At 44.0% G+C, this 21437-nt stretch overlaps 2 protein-coding genes across 2 annotated transcripts; both read right to left on the bottom strand.

The window, feature by feature from the left end:
- Window positions 1–15452: 15452 nt before the first annotated feature.
- Window positions 15453–16232, bottom strand: LOC107042520. Its single transcript, XM_015263589.1, has one exon. It carries the CDS (start codon window positions 16230–16232, stop codon window positions 15453–15455), a length of 780 nt encoding a protein of 259 aa, XP_015119075.1.
- A 296-nt stretch (window positions 16233–16528) lies between these two features.
- Window positions 16529–18263, bottom strand: LOC107042519. Its single transcript, XM_015263588.1, has 2 exons — window positions 17171–18263; window positions 16529–17106 (listed from the first exon to the last, which is right to left on the bottom strand). The coding sequence occupies exons 1-2, from the start codon at window positions 18261–18263 to the stop codon at window positions 16529–16531; spliced, it is 1671 nt and encodes a 556-aa protein (XP_015119074.1).
- Window positions 18264–21437: the final 3174 nt, after the last annotated feature.

The following is a 21437-nucleotide window of genomic DNA, read 5'->3' as shown; positions in this document are numbered from 1 at the left end:
CATTTATAGTAAATCAAACAACTCATAAATCGGTGAGAGAAATCATACAAAATCAGTTTTACGTAAAAGGAAGTCTGTCATGAAATTTTTGCATGATGAATAAATATGGCACTTTCGTAGATATTTGTTCCTCTATTCGGTGGAACCAGTGGCACCTATATAGACCGGATTGAAAAACAGTCATAAATACATGGACACGCATGGACAGGAGCCACACGCGAGCGCTTGAACCGAGAGGTTGGAAAAATCTCTGGGTGTGCTGGAGTGGTGAATGGCTGAATAAGCCATGGTAAGGAGTTTTACTCCACGTAGCCTGGCGCATAACTGTGGCGGCGAATATAGGGGAATGCCCCTGCATCCTCCGCGCGTAAATCTGAGTTATCTTGGAACGCGAAGTGACGACTTTGTCGTGTCTGGCGTCATCTAGTCTCGGCGGAACGATTCGAGGCGTATGGGCCCGTGGGCCTGGAGTAGAGAAATCCTCCTGTCGGCCCGACCATACGCCGACAGTTTAGTACCACCCGGAGGCAGTGACGCGCGATGACCGAAGCGGTAACTGGTGGTTGAGAGTGTGAGTGGTCGTAGCGTGGGTAGCGTAGTTCCACCCTGGTCAGATCAGCCTCTCAACGTCCCAGGCTCTGAGGAGTCCCGGCTTATTCGCAGACAACTCAGAAACTCCTGAGCAGAAATACTCGGGAAGAGGAAGCATGCCGGAGGAGTCGAAAGACCCTCCCAAGGAAAGATGAAGTTAATTCACTAGGGGAATTATGCCGCAAGACATAATCCACGGCTTGCAAAGGCCGTGGGAAAGTGGTGGTTATACTCCTGGTGGACCTCGCCCACTCTACCGTATCTCGTTAATGTTAGCTGGGCAACACATTGTCCAGCCGAGAAGTCCCGTGAGTAGACGAGTTAGCCTCAGGGGCCGGTTTTCGTCGAACCTCCCGTGAAGGTTCGGCTGACGCCCAACATACGAGCGGTAGAGACGGCAATAAAGTAGTTTGAATTTTTCGTGGGTGAACAACCCGGAAAAATATCCTTACAATTTTAATCATATCACATATATTTCGGCCTAAAATGCTGCATATTGAGACGTGATATACAGGGTGTCCCTGAAGTACATGCCGATCCGAAACCGGCAGGTTCACGGGGTGATTCTGGAAAGAAAAGTCCTTTTCTACTTTTTGATCAAAAGCACCCCTGAGGAGTTATTAGGGTGAGAAGGACAGCCAATGGCGCTACAGCGTTCAGCAGCTGTCCGTCCGCGTGGCTGTGCGCATCAGTGTGCGTGATGCCCATTCCACTGAGCAGGAGGCGGGATAGAGTTCTCCTTCCACTCGTAAGCGAGAAAGAGAAGGAACGATACTTCTCTGTCGGTCTTATTATGTTCTTGGAGGGGATTACGAAGGAGAAAAAAAATGATTCTTTCCTCTCTCGCTTTGAGTAAACAATTAACAATTATCAATTGTTTACGGAATCCCCAGAGCTCTGATTTTGTTATTTTGGTGGAATTTTGCTGAAAAAAAATATTTTTGCAATCATCTCGTAAACAAATGGTTTTACAGCATTTTGCAAAAAAATTTTTTTGTAGACGATCAAATTTCCTACAAAAAACGTCCTGTGGTGTAATAACGTAAACCCAATAGTTTATTAAATAATAACATAACAATGTTAATTATATTTTTGTAAGTATTTAATAAACTACTGAATTTAGGTTATTTCATTATGAGACGTTTTTGTAGGAAATTAGATTCCTATAAAAAACAATTGTTTGGAGAACGACTAGTTTTAGGGTGGATGTGGGATTAAAATGTGGAGGGAGATGTTGGGAAAATCACGGTTTAGCCGGATTTAAAAATCACAGTTTATTTGTGGGATCAAACCACTTTAGTCAGTAAAATATTTACACTCTTTGGTAATATATATATATATAATTGTTGATGATCTCAAAATTATTGATAGTTACTTTGAAATAAACTGAGTTGATTCACTGAAAATTTTACTGGACTGAAATAATTATTATGATGTACTGGACAAAGATATCAAATTGTGAATTCTAATTGACTGAACCGACCATGTCATTATCGTAACGATACCGAAACACAACTGAACGACTACTCGACATGAACTCTTAATAATGTTGCTTAATACTCGTTAATAACTATTCGGTGAATTACTAATCGTTGAATTACTCCTTGAGTTCTACTTAATACTTATGGACTAGTTGGGAGACTACTACTTAGTTGATGTGAACTCGTTGAAATATGAATGGATACTACTTTTCGTTTTTCTCTACCGGGTGCCGCGCTGACCTGTGTCCGTTGAACCCGAAGGGTCACGGAGATTTTCGGAGATGGCCGAGGTAGCCGAGGTAGGAGGATTTTCGAATGACCGTGAAAAATATGGACATTTTAGCTGCGTTTCAAATACCCCGGGGGCAATTCATCATCAGGGATGATCAATTAATGGTGTGTCTACTTCTGTTGAGCTCCTTCTGCATCATCGTCTCGAGGTTGTTCTGATGTTCGTCTGGTAACTAGCTCTAGGTGAACTGCTGATCTGGTGAAGCGTGACTGGCGAGGCAAGATTATTGGGTGAATTTCATCTGGATTTAACTGCGAGTTCTTGAGGCGTCCCCCAAGTCTCATGCTCCCTTCATTTTCTAGTGTTGGTGTCAGCTTAGCTAGTTAATGATTTCTCGGTGGTTGGTGATTTCTGTTAAGTACTCGAAGAGCTGGAGCAAAGTATTGATGTTGTATTCTGTTTACCCAAAATAATCTCGCTTCGTTGAGTTCTCTTGTCGTCAGGGCAGGTCCCGGGGGCGTTGGCTGCCTCCTGAATCTGTCGATTGCTTTGTTGATTGTTGCTGTTACGGCTAGTAATTTAGCAATCGTCTGATACCTGGTGAGTAGCTCTGCGACTTCATTGATTTTCATTGCAACTGGATATGCTGTGGCTGGTTTTGCTTCTTTAGCCACCTCTGGGATGTCTATGGCTGGAGCATCGATTGTTGATTGTGGCCAGTCTTCAAGGTCTTGATTAATTTATTCAGTTCTGCTCACTACTATTGATGATCTGCTTGCTGTCTCGGTGATATCTGTAGAGGTACAATTCGCTGGAGCGATTTGATGCGGCTCTATGCATCATGGTGATGATCTCTTCTCTGCCAATGCCGGGGGCATTGATTATCAGGGATGATGAATTAATTGGTGAATTTTCTTTGCTGTTCTTCTGAATCTACAGAATTGTTGCTGTACTGTGCCCTGACTATCGGTGTACTGTGTGTTGATTGTCGATGTACTGTACTGTTGTTGATAGCCATAAGGCACGTCCATGGCCTCGGCTTGATGATTCCCATCTGGGCTGGTAATTTCGTGAGATGCTTGATGAGCTGGTTGATGACTAGTGAGCTCAAACTGGAGTCATTTGACATGATTCTGTAAACTTTGGTGATATTCTCTTCTCTGTCAATGCCGGGGGGATTGAATATTTCCAATTTCGAGGGCATAGTATACTGTTTGGTCTTCTGCTTGGAGATCGACTGCTTGAAGATTGTCTGCTTGCAGAGATTGGCTCGAAGATTTTCGAAGGCCTCTGGTTTCTTCGTTTGATTTTCTCTGCTGATTTCGCTGTGGTGGGATTCAGTCCGACTCACCGGAGTTGTAAGTTCCTGGTGAATGAACCCCAATTTTCTTAATCCTGAGCTGAGGATCGATTGTTGAGTTTTCTCGAGGTGGAATCGACTTGAATTGATGACAATCGATTTGTTGAATTGTCTTACATTGATGATTGACTAGAATTCCTTGATGATCTTGATTCGTAGTCTTTCTCTGGACTGTGCTGAGCTGAAGAAGTAAATTCCTTCAGCCGAAGATTGATCTCTGGTCATCCACAATTTTATTAATGGATGGATGATGAGACTACGATGACCTTGGTGCTTGCTGAGCCCTACTTGATTCAGGCTTGACCTTGATGACAGGCTTTGAGGTCAACTTGTTGATCAGCTGCTGACACTGCTAGTGACAATCCCCAGTTGATGATTTATTGTTGTAATTTCTGATGTTGAGGATTGCTTGTTGGATCTCTCTGGTAGTGCGGACAGGTCCCGGGTGCGTGGACACCTGACTATCGCCTGCTCTGTTGATGATCTCATCACTGTTGATGCTGGTTCGTTGATGATCTTCTCTTCGTTTAAGTCTCTCTGGATTTTCAAGGAAAGTTTTCTCCTGGACGACGACTGAAGAAATTCAACCCAATGAATCGTTTATCTGGGTTATCTCTGATGACTCTCTTGTTGATTGTCATCGAGTTGAACTGCTTTGTCTCGTATGTTGATGTTGTCCACGTAACGACTTTTGATGAGGGTCTAGACTGCTACTGGAAGAGGGTGCCCTTTACAGGGGCGTGCTCACTGTTGATTTCCTCTGATATTGGTTTACCTCGGGAATAAAACAGTAGATGAGGGCGGTATCATTGGTCAAATTGATAATAGGAAATGATACGTTACCTCTCGATCCAATTGTTTCCTGCGCTCCCGTGTTTGGAGCTGCTGATTCTCTGCTGGACGTTCGATTTGGCGACTGCGTTGATTTCTAACCAGTCTATAGTCTGAACTGAATGTTGGTGGTCTCGTGCTGGTCGAGCTGCTCTGTGTTGATCCACCTTGGTGATGTTGAATTTCTTTCTGGGTGATCTGCTGTTGAAATTTGCTGGAGTTATTTAATGGAATTCGCAGCTGCTAGATGATTGGATCGTTTCTCAGAACTCCGTTTGCACTAGATGCTATGCTGGGGGAAGTTTTTCTGTCTCTTGTTCTGTCCCCGTGCCTCTTACATGTGGTTGAGCTTTCTGATTCGTTGAATCTCTGCAGATCGGAATTTGACTCGTCAATTCATTTAAGTTGATGTGAGTTTTTGAATGTTGATTCTCTGAGCACTGATGCTGATGTCCTTTGACTGAAGTCGTATGGTCCAGCGCTCATGTTACTTTCTGATTTGCTAATGCTTGTTGAACATCCGGGTTGATAGCTCTTCTTTTTCTTCTATGTTGAATGTTGAATTGATGATTTTTCGTAGGTCCCTGCGATTTGATGAAGCTCTATCAGTTGCTCGTCTGAAGGTTTCCATGTGCGCACTAGAAATATCCTCCCTAAATAACCTTTGCAATTGTTTGTACGTGTTAGTATTCAATCATTGCTTTGTGTCGCCGCCAACGTGTTCCTTTTCTGCTTGATGTCTGGCCGTGACGAGGTGGACCGCCTTAGTCGTCAGTCCCTCTGATAATGTTGATTGGACCAGGATTCTTGAATCGGTTTATTCCAATTCTTCCTGTTATGCGAGGCTGTTTCGTAACTGTGTAGGTGTTGAATTTTGCTTCTTCAGCCCATTCGTCTGGTTGAAGATTGCCTAGCCTCCCTCTGCTATTGTGATCTGGATAGATTTAATCAATTCTCCTTCTCTCCAACGTTGACGACCTTCCTTGGAGGTGTATTTGATGGATTATCTATCTCTCTGAGATCGTAACTCCACGTGACGGGCACTTGACGACCTGCTGGTGCTGTTCTTCCTTCTGTTGAGCTTTCTGATGAGCCTTCTGCCGACTCGAGAGAGGCGTAACTTCCCTCAGTCGAAGTTGAGCTCGTTGTTGATGATTGCTAAGGGCAGAAACACAGGGTGTGAGACGTATCACTTGCCATAATAATGATAATAGGGAAATGATACTTAACTCTCAGTGCTAGAATCGCTGGTTTCCCCTTAGCTTCTGCTGTTGATGATGATGATTCTTGAAATTCTCTTCTCTCTCATTGATTAGCTAATTGTTGAGTCTCTCGATTGCTTATAAAGGCTCTGGACTTCGGTACTAAGAATGATCAATGAGGTTGATGTTGAATTACCACTCTCGATAGTAATTCACTGGCTACTCTTGTCGAATGTCAACTTGCTGTGCATCTCTCACTGATGATGGAGATATTGTTGAATTATCTGAGGAACTTCAAGATGTTCATTTCTGCTAGTGCTGAGTTGAACTTCTTGATTTGTTGAGGCCTCTTACACAAGAGTAATTAAATATTGTCAGTTGCTTGAGGCTGTGAATTTCCTTGGAGTTCTCCAAATTCACTTCGAACTAATTGAGTTCTTCGTTATCTACAGATTCCTTCAGTAAATGAACGATTATCTACTCTATGAGGTTCTCTTTAGATTGAATGGTTCTTGGTGAGGTTCTCTGATGCTATCGATGCTCCAGACGTCGGATCTCCTTCTGATGAACCCTTTGTTGACTCAAGAGAGTCGTAAATTCCCTGAGTCTCCACCAAGTTCACGATTGAAGACTGTTGATGATGAGCTATGAGTGAATAACTGGATTCACTTGCTTAAACTGCTTAAAAATTCTGTTGATTTCTGTTGAGCCATCCACTCTCCTCTGTCGTGAGATCGTACGCGTCGTCGAGCTCTTGAGTGAGTTCGTGATAAATATCCATCAAGATGACGACTTTGAATATCAGTACTCTTAGTTGATACTCCTGCTGTGTTGAGAGCTGGCTTAGGGGGTGATGGCATCATTCGGTTTTTCCTTCATATTTAATTTCAACATCAATTTATTTGAACATATCATTATATTTTTCACAAAAAACACATCCAAATATATTATTAAGTGAACGTGGTTATATACATTTGATCAGCGGGAGTGAGTATATTCCATGGGTTTATCATTATTATCTATAATTTGATGTTGTGGGCGATGCCTAGTTAGTTGTCGTTTACCTCGTTGACTTATTACAAAATGTAACGGCAGGGTGATGCTTGTGTGGTCAATCAGAGTTTTCACCATACTGATTATTCTTCGATTGTCAGGTATACGGTTGGGTTGGTTTCGTTTGTTTTTTCGTATTGGTGTCTATATATTTATATTTCAAATGCATATGGGTTGGATGCTATGAAGATAGCTGGGAGTTTTATTGTCTTTTCCTTTGGATGCCCAATGGTGATATTTTCGATGTGTTTGTTGACATCCGGAGTACATGTAATGGTGTTTTTGTTTGATTTGTGTTGATTATTACGTATGTTTAAATTGTGTTGTGATGAGTTTGATTGTGTTGACTTTGTTGGTGTTGAATTTGTTGTGTGTTGAAATGTCGTGTGTTGAATTGACGTGTTGAGTTTGTTTTGTGAGATATAGACATGGAACCGATTTGTTTACAAGATAATTGTAAAAAAGTGTTTTTCAACAAAAAAAAATCCACGAAAATGAGAGCCCGTCCCTTTCCCATTTTTGAGACACTTGTTTATTTGGAGATTTGGCCATGGTCGTAGTTATGGGATGGACGTTGGGGATTGTCAAACGTTACGAGAGTCACTTGGGGGGAGAGTCAAACGTCACAAGGGTCACTTGCGGATGATAAACGTCATGAGAGTCCCTTTGGGGAGAGTAAAACGTCACAATAGTCATTTGGGGGAAAGTCAAACGTCTACCGACGTCGGTGGCCGAAGCGGCTAGGTGCGAGCCTAGTGTGCGAAAGGTTGTGAGTTCGATTCCCCGTGGAACCGAGTTTTTTAACCGGAGGCTCCGGCGAGCGGGAGGTCGCTAATAGAATGACCGCCTGTACCGGCATTGGTTTTCTGTGGTTTCCCATGCTACTCCTATGTTCTAGTGCGAATGCGGTGCAGTGTAGAATCCACAGCCGCATGCATAGGGTTGGATAGGGCCGATTAGCCAATCAGAGGGCAGAAAGGGCCGGAATATATAAAAAAAAAAAAAAGAAGTCAAACGTCACGAGGGTCACTTGATACAGAATCAAATGTTACAAGGATTACTTGGCGGCGAGTCACAACTCACAAAGATCCCTGGAAAGTTAAACGTTACGAGGGTCACTTGAAGGAAGAATCAAACGTCATGAGGGTCACTTGAAGGAAGAGTCAAACCTCACGAGGGTCACTTGGGGGGAAGAGCCCACCGTCACAAGGGTCACTTGGGGGAAAGTCAAACGTCACGAGGGACATTTGCGGGTGGTCAAACGTTAGGAGGGGGAGCTGGGGGAGAGTCAAACCTCACAAGGGTCATTTGCGGATGGCCAAACGTCACGAGTGTCATTTGCGGATGGTTAAACGTTAGAAGGGTACCTTGGAAGAGAGTCAAATGTCATAAGGGTCATTTGCGGCTGGTCAAACGTCACGAGGGTCATTTAGGCGAGAATCAAACGTCACAAGAGACACTTGGGGGACAGTCAAACGTCACGAAAATCACTTGGGGTAGAGTCAAACGTTACGAGGGTCATTTGGGAAAGAGTCAAACTTGACAAGGGTCATTTGCGGATGGTCAAACGTCACAAAAGTCACTAGGGAAAAATCACAATAATTTTCGGGGAAAATTTGAATTATTGACAATTCAAGAGATGCACTATTTCAGATAGCCTAGAAGCTTGACAACAACAGAAACAATTTCCAAAGTTGCTACTTACACACTACACATGGTGTTAAATGAGACATCCATAATTTCACCATTGTCCCTACATTGGCTTTTTCAACTTGTAATTCTCGTGAGCCATGTGAACCTCAAACTCTAAAAATAATTTTATTTTCCCCCAAGTGACCCTCGTGAGCTTTGATTGGTTCTTCAAGTGACCCTCCTTATGTTTGTCTCTCCCTCAAGGCACCCTCCTAACGTTTGACCACCCACAGGTGACCCTCGTAACGTTTGATTTCCCTCCCAAATGACCCTTATGAAGTTTGACTTTCCACCAAGTGACCCTTGGTACGTTTGACCATCACATGGCTACGGCCATGGCCATTTTTGCACGTGAAAAGATGGAAATCCAACGTTATCATTTGGTGGCCCTGAAACGGGCGGATTTTTATCATTGCCCTAAAAAGGACAGTTTTCTCCATGATCCTAAAGAACATTCTCCACGTGTCCTCCACCAGCTGCAATGCAGAGTCTTGCTCTCTTCAGAAGATTCTCCCTCATGTGTTGTAGCTCTTCGGGAGTGATAGTGGCTACTGCAGCGTGCTGCAGTGCAGTCATCTCCTCCTGATTTCCTGGATTGTGAGGGTATTTCCGGGACTCCAGAATACCCCACAAGAAGAAATCCAATGGAGTGAGGTCTAGGAAAAACAAATGAAAAAACAAAGAAGTTCTTTTGAGAAACACGTGAGCTCGCTCACGACTCATTTTTTTCCGATTTTGTTAATTCTTTTATTCGACGTGGTCATTCGTATTGTGATTTCCGTGCAATACACATCGTGAAAATGGTTCGATTCACGGCAGCGGAATACGCAGATATGGTGGCAGTTCATGGTGTTGCGAGGGGCAATGGGGCGGAAGCTGCTCTACGAAGCTGAATCTACGTGGAGAAGTTCCCAAATCGTGTGGTACCTGATCCACGTACCTTCAGCGATGCTTTTCAACGGTTGAGGGAGGGTGAAGTCCTCCCAAGGCACGGCGAAAGGCGCCCAAGACGAGCAGGTCACGTGGAGTTGGCGGAGGAAATTCTCAAGTGTGTCGAGGAATATTCAGGACTGTCCATCCGGGGAATCGCATCCGCATTACACACGGACCGTTCCACGGTTCATCGTGTGATGAAAAGTGAAGGTTTCCATCCATGGAAGTACACGCGTGTTCAGGAGCTGAAAGCGGAGGATTTGCCGAAGCATGTGGAGTTCTGCCAATGGCTCCTTGACGGAATTCGCGATCCCGATTTCATACGCAACGTTTGCTGGACAGATGAGAAACTTTTCGTGAGAAAGGGGATTATCAATCAGCACAATGAGCATCATTGGACTATTGAAAATGGTCGTCTCGCGAAAGAATCGAACTATCAGTATCGTTGGGACAGTATGAACATCTGGGGAGGAATCACTGGTGATGAAGTCCACATTATCACTTACTAGGACGTCTCGACGTAAGTATTTTTTCTTTATCCTACACTGCAGAAAATGGAAAAATGTCTCCGTGTTAATTTAACATTAATTCCCTCTTCAATTCACTCCGAATGGTGTCCCAGAAAGTCCACACCATGGATGGTGTGGCCATTGTTCTATTTTTCACTCTCTATGATTTCATACACGAATAATTATTGTAATTTGTTTTTGTTTCAGGGTGGCAATTACTTGGGATTTTTGCAAGATCGCCTTGTAACTGTCGTCGGTGACAGTCCTGGTGACAGAGATATTTGGTTCCAGCACGATGGGGCTCGAGCTCATACGTGCGTGGCAGTAGTGGACCAGCTGAATGAGTGGTTTCCGGATCGCTGGATAGGGAACCGGAACGATCGGGACAGGGGTGGACGTCGCCATCCACCTGTGACTTGGCCCCCGCGGTCTCTAGACCTCACTCCATTGGATTTCTTCTTGTGGGGTACTCTGGAGTCCCGGATATCCCCTTATAATCCAGGAAATCAGGAGGAGATGACTGCACTGCAGCACGCTGCAGTAGCCACTATCACTCCCGAAGAGCTACAACGCATGAGGGAGAATCTTCTGAAGAGAGCAGGACTATGCATTGCAGCTGGTGGAGGACACGTGGAGAATGTTCTTTAGGATCATGGAGAAAATTGTCCTTTTGAGGGCAATGATAAAAATCGGCCCTTTCCAGGGCCACCTAATGATAACGTTGGATTTCCATCCTTTCACGTGCAACAATGGCCACGGCCGTAGCCATGTGATGGTCAAACGTCACGAGGGTCACTTGGTGGAAAGTCAAACTTCACAAGCGTCATTTGGGAGGAGAATCAAACGTTATAAGGGTCACCTGTGGGTGGTCAAACGTTAGGAGGGTGCCTTGAGGGAGAGACAAACGTAAGGAGGGTCACTTGAAGAAACAATCAAAGCTCACGAGGGTCACTTGGGGGAAAATAAAATTATTTTTAGAGTCTGAGGCTCACGAGGCTCTCGAGAATTGCAAGTGGAAAAAGCCAATGTATGGATGTCTCATTTAACACCATGTGTATTGTGTAAGTAGCAACTTTGGAAATTGTTTCTGTTGTTGTCAAGCTTCTAGGCTATCTGAAATATTGCATCTCTTGAATTGTCAATAATTCAAATTTTCCCCGAAAACTATTGTGATTTTTCCCTAGTGACTTTTGTGACGTTTGACCATCCACAAGTGACCCTTGTGAAGTTTGACTATCCCCCAAGTGTCTCTTGTGACGTTTGATTCTCGCCTAAATGACCCTCGTGACGTTTGACCAAACGCAAATGACCCTTATGACGTTTGACTCTCCCCCAAGGCACCCTTCTAACCTTTGACCATCCGCAAATGACCCTCGTGATGTTTGGCCATCCGCAAATCACCCTTGTGACGTTTGACTCTCCCCCAACTCACCCTCCTAACGTTTGACCATCCGCAAATGACCCTCGTGATGTTTGGCCATCCGCAAATCACCCTTGTGACGTTTGACTTTCCCCCAAGTGACCCTTGTGACGTTTGGCTCTTCTCCCAAGTGACCCTCGTGAGGTTTGACTGTTCCTTCAAGTGACCTTCTTGACGTTTGACTCTTCCTCCAAGTGACCCTCGTGACGTTTGACTTTCTACCGAGGGATTTTTGTGAGATGTGACTCTCCCCCAAGTGATCCTTGTAACATTTGACTCTGCATCAAGTGACCCTCGTGACGTTTGACTTTCCCCCAAATGACTCTTGTGACGTTTGACTCTTCCCAAAGGGACTCTCGTGACGTTTGACTTTCCCCCAAATGACTCTTGTGACGTTTGACTCTTCCCAAAGGGACTCTCGTGACGTTTGACTTTCCCCCAAATGACTCTTGTGACGTTTGACTCTTCCCAAAGGGACTCTCGTGACGTTTGACCATCCGCAAGTGACCCTAGTGACGTTTGACAATCCCCAACGTCCATCCCATAGCTGCGACCATGGCCAAATGTCCAAATGAACAACTGTCTCAAAAATGGGAAAGGGACGGGCTCTGATTTTCGTGGATTTTTTTTGTTGAAAAACACTTTTTTACAATTATCTTGTAAACAAATGAGTTTACAACATTTTGCCATTAAATGTTTTTTGTAGGGAATCTAATTTCCTACAAAAAGCGTTTTATGATGACATAACCTAAATTCAGTAGTTTATTAAATAATTACAAAAATGTAATTAACATTGTTATGTAATTATTTAATAAATTATTGGGTTCACGTTATTACACCATAGAGCTTTTTTTGTGGAAAATTTGATTTTCTAAAAAAAAGTTTTGTTTGGTGAATGTCTACGGTTAGGGTGGATGTGGGATGAAAATGTGGAGGGAGATGTTGGGAAAATTACTTTAGGCGGATGAAAAAAATCACACTATATTTATGTGGGATCGAACCACTTGTCAAAATTATTTACCCTCTTTGGTAATTTAATTGTTGAAGGTCTAATTAAACTGATGATTGTCTTTTCACTTTCAATTCTTTGAGTCACTGAATTTAGACTGAAATTAATCAACAAGTTGATGTACTGAACAAGATATTAAATTTAGAATACTGATGAATAACTGACTCTACTCGATCATTATCGTGACGATACTTGAACACAACTGATGACTGACTCTTCCGGGTGCCGCGCAGACCTGTGACCTGTGTCACGGAGGTTTTCGGAGATGGCCGAGTTAGTCCACCGTAACTAATATGGAGATTTTTAGCTGCATTTCGAACACCCCGGGGGCAATTCATCATCAGGGATGATGAATTAATGGTGATTCTAATCCTGTTGAGCTTCTTCTGCATCATCGTCTGGAGGTTGCTCTGGAGGTGGTGGATCTGATGGCAGTAGGCAAAGCTTGGTGATTGGTCTGTCAAGCTCTGTGTAGATTTTTCTGATGTTTTGTATGATTGGTGATCCATCTGCCTGCCTTGGTACTTCTGCTTTTGCGGTTCTTACAGTTGCGACTCTCGTTAGCCGATCTGCTCCTGAGCGTGTCGCTATGACTGTTCCGATTGGCCATTGTGCTGGTGGATAATTTTCGTCGATCATCAGCACCATGTCGCCAACCTTGATGTTCTCTTCTCGATGTGTCCACTTATAGATTGCCTGATATCGTTGAAGACACTCTTTAGCCCACCTGGACCAGAATTGTTGTGTTAGCTGCGTTACCAGGTTCCATCTCTGCAGTTTGCTGGGGTTCTTGTCGATGATTGATGGCTCTGGAATCAGTTGAAGCGGCTCACCTATCAGGAAGTGTCCTGGGGTGAGTACTTGGAGATCGTCTGGGTCATCTGACATGGGACAGATTGCCCTGGAATTTAGGCAGGTCTCTATCTGGATCACGACACTGTTGAGTTTCTCAAATGTGAGTGTTGTTGTCCCCAAGACTCTTCTAAGGTGATACTTTGTTGATTTCACTGCTGCTTCCCTCTTGCCGCCAAAATGGGGTGCTCGTGGTGGTGAAAAGCTCCATTGAGTCCCATTGGTGGCGAGAGCAGCCTGAACCTGCTTATTTTCTCTGGATGCTCGGTGATAGATCTTCTCTAGGACCTCTGCTGCGCCCACGAAGGTAGTGGCATTGTCACTGTACATGACAGCTGGAATACCATGTCTTCCGGTGAATCTCTTGTAGGCTCCGATGAAGGCGTCAGTTGTCTGTCTGGTGACTAGCTCTAGGTGAACTGCTGATGTGGTGAAGCATACAAAAACTGCAATGTGCATTGACCCTGGTTGTGCATTCGTTGGTCTCCATTTGAGGATGACGAACGGTCCTGCATAGTCCACCCCTGTGTGGAGAAATGCTCTTGGTGGTGAGATTCTCGTTGCTGGTAGTTGACCCATCTGTTGCTGGGCCTGTCTTCCTCGGTGTCCGGTGCAGATGGCACAGCGTTGAATATATGCTCTAACTGTGCCTCTGCCGCCGATTATCCAGTACCTTTGACGTATGTAGGCCAAGGTGAGGCCTACACACCTCAAAGTTCTTCGATGAGTAGTGTGGTGAGGCGTGACTGGCGAGGCAAGATTATTGGGTGAATTTCATCTGGATTCAGCTGCGAGTTCTTGAGGCATCTCCCAAGTCTCATGATCCTTTCGTTGTCTAGTGTGGGTGTCAGCTTCGCTAGTTGATGATATCTCGGTAGTTGGTGATTTTTCTGGAGTACTCGAATGGCTGGCTCAAAGTATTGATATTGGGTTATCTTTACCCAAAATAACCTTGCGTCGTTGAATTCTCTTTTTGTCAAGACAGGTCCCGGGGGCGTTGGCTGCCTCCTGAATCTGTCGATAGCTCTATTGGCCGTAGCTGTTACGGCTAGCAATTTAGCCATCGTCTGATACCTGTTAAGTAGCTCTGCAATTTCGTTGATTTTAATTGCAACTAGATGGGCTGATGCTGGTTTTGCTTCTCTGGCCACCTCTGGGATGTCCATGGCTGGAGCATCGATTGATGATTGTGGCCATTCTTCAGGATCCTTATTGATCCATTCAGGTCCTGACCGCCACAGTTGATGATCTGCTAACTGGCTCGGTGATATGCCTCTGGAGGCATAATCAGCTGGATTCTCCTTCCCACTGACATGTCTCCAGGTAGTATTCGGGAGAGTTTCCTGGATCTTGACGAACCTGTTGTGGACCTTCCATCTTGATGCGTTGCTCCTGATCCAAGCTAGTGCTACTGAAGAGTCAGACCAGAGATAGGTCTCTACCTGGTCGAGTTGAAGCATTTGCTTCGTTGATGCCACTAGCTGAGTCAGTAGAAGAGCTGCTGTGAGCTCTAAACAAGGGATGGTCATGCGCTTGAGTGGTGCTACATTCGTCTTCGCGCCTGCCAGCACTGTTGATGTTGAGTCGTTGAGGGTTTTGGTGCGAATATACACCACTGCACTCATGGCTACCGTTGAAGCGTCTGCAAATCCATGAATTTGGATGTTGAGTCTCTCTGTTGAAATTCTCAGCCATCTAGGTATAGTTACTCTATCTAGGTCATTGAGATTCTCTAGGAATGTCTTCTAGCGTTGAACATACTCGTCTGGAAGAGGATCATCCCATTTTAATTTCAATCTCCAAAGATCTTGTAGGAGAATCTTTCCCTGGACGACAACTGGTGCGATAAATCCCAGTGGATCAAAGATCTGGGCTATTTCAGAAGAGACTCCTCTCTTGGTGATTGTCGTCGTATTGAAGTCTTTTGATTTGTACCGGAATATGTCGGTGGATTGATACCAACACAATCCAAGTACCTTGGTGACTGACTCCTCGAACTGGATAATTTCTTCTTCAGTTGATAGGCCCAAATCCTGCAGAGTCTCTGGACAATTGCTGCTCCAGTTCTGTAGAGAGAAGCCTCCTGCATGGCAAAGCCCTTGTAGTTGCGTTGCGATCTCCTTGAGATCGTCTTCTGTCTCTGCACCGCCGTAAATGTCGTCAACGTAACGACCTCTGGTGAGTGTCTCTACTGCTGCTGGGAAGCGGTGCCCTTCATCTTCTGCTAGTTGTTGAAGAACACGTAACGACAACCATTGAGAACAATTTAGTCAGTAGGTGACTGTCGTTAACTGGTAGGTGAATGGTTGTTGATTCTCGTCGATCCACAGGATTCTCTGAAAATCCAGTCATCTTGGTGAACTCGTATCTGGCGAAACATCTTGACAATATCCGTGCCAAATACGAGCCTGTGCCTCCTCATCCAAGTCAGGATAACCATGGCATCGTTCTGCAATTTTTCACCAGAATACAGTATATCGTTAAGTGACATACCTGATGAACTGGGGCTAGAGCCATTGAATACGACTCTCAGCTTCGTCGTGATGGCCTCCTCTCTCAGTACCCCGTGATGTGGAAGATAGTAGGCTGGCACGGGTTCTGGAGGCTCTGGTGCTATTCTCATGTGCCCCAGTGCTGCGTACTCGTTGATGAACTCTCTGTACAACTGGGAGTATGCTTGATCTGTGTTGAGTCTACTCACGATCGATTTGAGTTGATGTGCTGCTTTGAATTTCGATTCTTCTAGCGCTGCAGCTGAAGTTTTGAGCGGCAGTCTCACGATGTATCGCCCGGTGTTGTCTCTGCTATGAGTTGCTCTAAAGTGTATCTCGCACTCGTACTCATCTGGTGAAAGCTCTGATGTTGATGATCTCTTGTTTGGCAGTTCTTCCTGGACCCAAAATTTCTGGAGAAGCTCTAGAAGTTGTTCACTCGAAGATTCTCGTACAGCTGATAGAGATACCTTTATTGAACAATGTGTGCATTCGATTGGTCCGGATACTATCCAACCAAATACTGTGCGTTGGCCAACTACTCTCGATTGCTCTGACTTGACAACTTCATCCATGATGATCCGCCCATAGTTGTCAGCCCCTAGTATGATGTCGATTGGTCCAGGCCTTAGATAATGGGGATTGGCTAGCTGAAGATTCTAAAGTGAGCCGATCCTCGCTGATGAGCATGAAAATGACGGAATTATTGCGGTAAGCTTCTTTAGAATGTGGGCGTTGAGTTTCAGTTGATGAGTCTCATGGCTCGCTTGTAGAGTGACTGAAACTATTCCTCTGGTATGTCCTGAATTAATTCCACCAATTCCCACTAGCTCCACTGTTGATGCTCTTCCCTGTAAATGCAGTTGGTTAACTAATTGTTCGGAGATAAACGATACCTCTGAACCCTGNCTGACTTGACAACTTCATCCATGATGATCTGCCCATAGTTGTCAGCCCCTAGTATGATGTCGATTGGTCCAGGCCTTAGATAATGGGGATCAGCTAGCTGAAGATTCTGAAGTGAGCCGATCCTCGCTGATGAGCATGAAAATGATGGAATTATTGCGGTGAGCTCCTTTAGAATGTGGGCGTTGAGTTGCAGTTGATCAGTCCCGTGGCTCGCTTGTAGAGTGACTGAGACTATTCCTCTGGTATGTCCTGAATTAATTCCACCAATTCCCACTAGCTCCACTGTTGATGCTCTTCTCTGTAAATGCAGTTGGTTAACTAATTGTTCGGAGATAAACGATACCTCTGAACCCTGGTCGATGAGTGCTCTGGCTTTTGTCGTGAATCCTCTCGATGATATTACTTTTACTCGGGCTGTTGCCAACAGCACTGACTGTTGATCTGCTTCTCCTTGGTGAATTTCGTGGTTGATGTTCTCTGCTTTCTCATTGATCATTTTGATGTTGAAGTTCACTGCTACTGGTGGTGATGTACTGGATTCTAATGTTGAGGAATGATCAATGAGATGGTGAGTGTGCTATTGAGGTTGAATTCATTCACTCACTGTTCCCATGATCCTCTTGCTGCCTGGATGTTCCGGCAGTCTGGATGGGCTCAGCTGGAGTGCGTCGGGCTGTAGGCGGGCTCATCGTCCATGAGCTCCCTCCATGGATGAGAGTGTGGTGATACCTGCTGCATTTGTGGCACTTCTTGTCCGACGTGCACTTGGCCTTCGTGTGTGGCCCTAAGCAGTTGAAGCACAGCCCCTTGGTGATAACGACTTCATTTCTCTTAGCTGGGGTGAGCTCAATGAACCTCTGGCAGGATGCGATGAAATGCTTATCCTGATAGTAGGCACAGCAGTTCCTGGGAAGTTGCCTTTCTGGCTCCTTATTTTCTTGCTGGTGAGTTGCTGCTGTATAGATGCTCCTTTTCTTTGGTGGAGCTGACTTCTTCGTGGCTGTGTTGATTTCCTCCGTTGATAACAGCTTTGCACCTGCGTTGATCCCTCTGCCGCAGGCTTCGATAAATGCCACGAATTCTTTGAGGGTCGGGAAATCCTTGGAGTCTCCCAACTTTAGTTCCCACTGCTTGAGTGTCTCTGCATCAAGAGATCTCCTCAGTAAGTGGGCTATCAGCTGTTCAGCAACGTTTTCCGTCGTTAACCCCGTCACGTCTTGCAGTTGATCGAGGGTCTCTAATGCTGCTACTTCATTGGCGCTGAGGTTCTCTTCTGTCGCTTGAGTGATTTTCGGCAGCGTCAGGATTCTGTTAAAAAGCGACTGAGCGACGAGCCTAGGGTCCTCGTACTTCCTGGTGAGTTTCTGCCAAGCCTTGTCATAGTTTTTGTCCTTGGCCTGAACGGTTGAGAGGAGAGCTGCTGCAGGACCTCTCAGGCATCCCTTTAGTCTCAACAATTTCTGTACTGGTGGAATTGATGTTATGTTTCCCACCAGTGACAAGAAAAGGTCACTGAACTCCTTCGATTCCTTCGGTTTCCCATCGAATGGCTTGATGTCAAGACGCTTTAGCTGATTTTCCTGGATTTGATCCGTTGAGCTGCTAATTGAATCCTTCTTCCTTGCCAGTTGACCCTTCAGCCGAGCAATGAGCATCAGGGCTTGTCGTCTTGTCCTGGTGGCTCGTTCATGGATCATTTCATTGACATACTCGTGATCAGGGGAAAGAAACTCAGCTGGATTGGCATAAATTTGAAAATATTCGTTCCATTCTGCCTCGATTATCCTCTAGGGTGAGGTCCTCTTCAGTTTCAACGTCCTGCGGGAGGTCATGATGGATCTCCATCAGAGTCTCTACCTTAAACGTTAATAGTCTTGATTGACCTTCCTGTTGCATGGTGAGTGCTATTTTTGAAGCTGCAGGCGTTGACTTCAACTTCAAAGGAGCCCGTTCGTTGAGCGGGCTCCTTTGATCCTGACGCTCCACTTGGACTGTTGATATCCTCAGGAGTGATGATTGGCTTCGTTGTAACTGCTTCATTTTTTGCTGGCAGTCCCTCTTCTTGTGTGACTTGCTCGATTTCCTCACTATCGCTCACTGGTTGTTCAGTTTCTTCCTTGGGTTCGTTGACCTTAGTGTCGTCTGCCATGGTGATTGTCCGTGCTAAGTTGTCGGTTTAGGTGAGTTATCGGCTTTTGGGAGTCGGGTGAATTACCGACTGCTGAGAGTTGGGTGAGTTACCGACCGTTGAGAGTTGGGTGAGTTACCGATCGCCGAACTTTGGTGAGTCGCCTGTCGCGTGGCGCACGTGGCCAAGCGTTGGTGGGCTTCGGCGACATTCGTCACTCCCGATTCTTTCCGATCTCCGATACTGATGCACTCACTGTGTCCTTTGTTACCCCGTCGTCTTTGCGGGTGTAAACAAAGCGAATCTTCTAGAACTGTCCCTTGAATTGCCCGTGTGAACCCCGAAAGTTTATTCGACACGAGGCGTACTTTGAATTTTCCACAGTACTTTACACACGTTTTCACCAACAATCCGGCTCGAAGGACCACTGTTTGGTGAATGTCTAGGGTTAGGATGGATGTAGGATAAAAATGTGGAGGGATATGTTGGGAAAATTACTTTAGGCGGATTGAAAAAATCACACTATATTTATGTAGGATCGAACCACTTGTCAAAATTATTTACACTCTTTGGTAATTTATTATTGTTGAAGGTCTAATTAAACTGATGATTATCTTTTCACTTTCAATTCGTTGAGTCACAGAATTTAGACTGAAATTAATCAACAAGTTGATGTACTGAGCAAGATATTAAATTAAGAATACTGATGAGTAACTGACTCTACTCGATCATTATCGTGACGATACTTGAACACAACTGAGGACTGACTCTTCCGGGTGCCGCGCTGACCTGTGTCCGTTGACCCGAAGGGTCACGGAGATTTTCGGAGATGGCCGAGTTAGTCGACCGTGACTCATATGGAGATTTTAAGCTGCATTTCGAACAAGTTTTTTTGGCAAAATGCTGTGAACCCATTTGTTTACGAGATAATTGCCAAAACATTTTTTTTCAGCAAAATTTCACGAAAATCGAAGGCCATACTCTTCCCATTTTTGAGGTCATCGTTTGATTGTGAATTATCTTTTGAACAAAAGATTTTACTGGATTTTGTCAGAAGACTTTGTTTGAGATTGAAGCTAAATTGAGATGCCGGTTGGAGAAAAGTGTAATTGTGGAAGGAGGTGGAAAATTAAAACACGCGGAATTATAAAACCACACTGTTGATGTACTTTATTGTGGAATAACCCACGCGTCTTGATAAATTAATAATGTTAAACTGTTGAGTTGCTCGAAAAAATCAATTAAATGCTGATTTGAAAATGCACTGCACTTGAGATTCTCTCGATATTAAAGTTGATGATTGACTCAAAATAATTGATAGTTAACTCGGAATCAATTGATAATATAATTAAATTGAATAGAGACGCTGTACGAAGCGCTAAACTCAAATATATCGCGTTGATGTACTCCGGTGATGTCCTCGATTGAGCGGTTACGGCGATACAATATTGTGATTAGAGTGACTCTCTCGGTGACTAGAACGATACTACTGACTTTTTCGGGGATTTTCTTCGTAGCTGATCGTGACGCCGAAGGGTCCCGAAGTTTCTCGATATTTTCGTTGAGCCCAGTGATCGTTTGACTAGTTTGAATAGCTGAATTTCAAACATACCTTTTTTGTGGTAAATTTAATTGACAACAAAAAATATCTTAAGAGAAAATTCCTTAACTCTCTTGATTTTTGAGATAATTAGCAATTAAACAGTTGTCTCAAAAATGGGAAAGGGACGGGCTTTGATTTTCGTGGATATTTTTGTTGAAAAACACTTTTTTACAATTATCTTGTAAACAAATGGATTTACAACATTTTACCATTTATTGTTTTTTGTAGGGAATCTAATTTCTTACAAAAAAGGTCTTATAATGAAATAACCTAAATTCAGTAGTTTATTAAATAATTACAAAAATATAATTAATATTGTTATGTAATTATGTAATAAACTATTGGGTTTACGTTATTATACCATAGGACGTTCTTTGCAGGAAATTTGATCTTCTACAAAAAAGTTTTGTTTGGTGAGGAACTAGATTTAGGGTGGATGTGGGAGAAAAATGTGGAGGGAGATACTGGAAAATTAATGATGGCACTGATTATAAAAATATCACTATTTATTCGTGGGATCGAACCACGTCGTTAAATAAATTCCTTGTACACTCTTTGGTATTAAATGTCACTGTTGAGTGTCTTAAAATCACGGCTGATTTTCTGCAATTTTAATAAAGTTGAATCACTGATAATAGTTGAATTTAGACGGATAAAACTGAGATGATGTACTGAACGAAACGTTGATCTTACAAAGACCGGTGTTGTACTTGGTTACTAGTAAGCTAAGTGAGGTTCAAGAAGCTACTGTACTCGGTGAGGTGCGATGAAAGACTTCCGCAGGTGATTTACCCGAGTTAGAATTGTACGGTGAGAGGCTAAGCCTAAACTGATTCGCGCGTGTTTCGGTCACTTATGACTGATGACCCGAAGGGTCCCGAAGATTTTAGAAGTAGACCGATGGTCGACCAGAATATTCTGGAATTTTAGTTGTGTTTCAAACAAGTTTTTTTTTGCAAAATGCTGTAAACCCATTTGTTTACGAGTTAATTACAAAAATATTTTTTTTAGCAAAATTCCATCAAAATAAAAAAATCAGAGATGTGGCGATTCCGTAAACAATTAACAATTATTAATTGTTTACTCAAAGCGAGAGAGGAAAGAATCATTTTTTTTCTCTTTCGTAATCCCCTCCAAAAA

Source organism: Diachasma alloeum, unplaced genomic scaffold (assembly GCF_001412515.2).
Source record: "Diachasma alloeum isolate Michigan unplaced genomic scaffold, Dall2.0 Dall_scaffold_00485, whole genome shotgun sequence".
Classification (NCBI taxonomy): Eukaryota; Metazoa; Arthropoda; class Insecta; order Hymenoptera; family Braconidae; genus Diachasma; species Diachasma alloeum.
This window is presented reverse-complemented; position numbering and strand designations above follow the sequence as displayed.

Excerpts from the sequence above, each read along its gene's own strand:
- LOC107042520 (XM_015263589.1), bottom strand. The coding sequence starts at position 16,232 with ATGGATGAAGTTGTCAAGTCAGAGCAATCGAGAGTAGTTGGCCAACGC.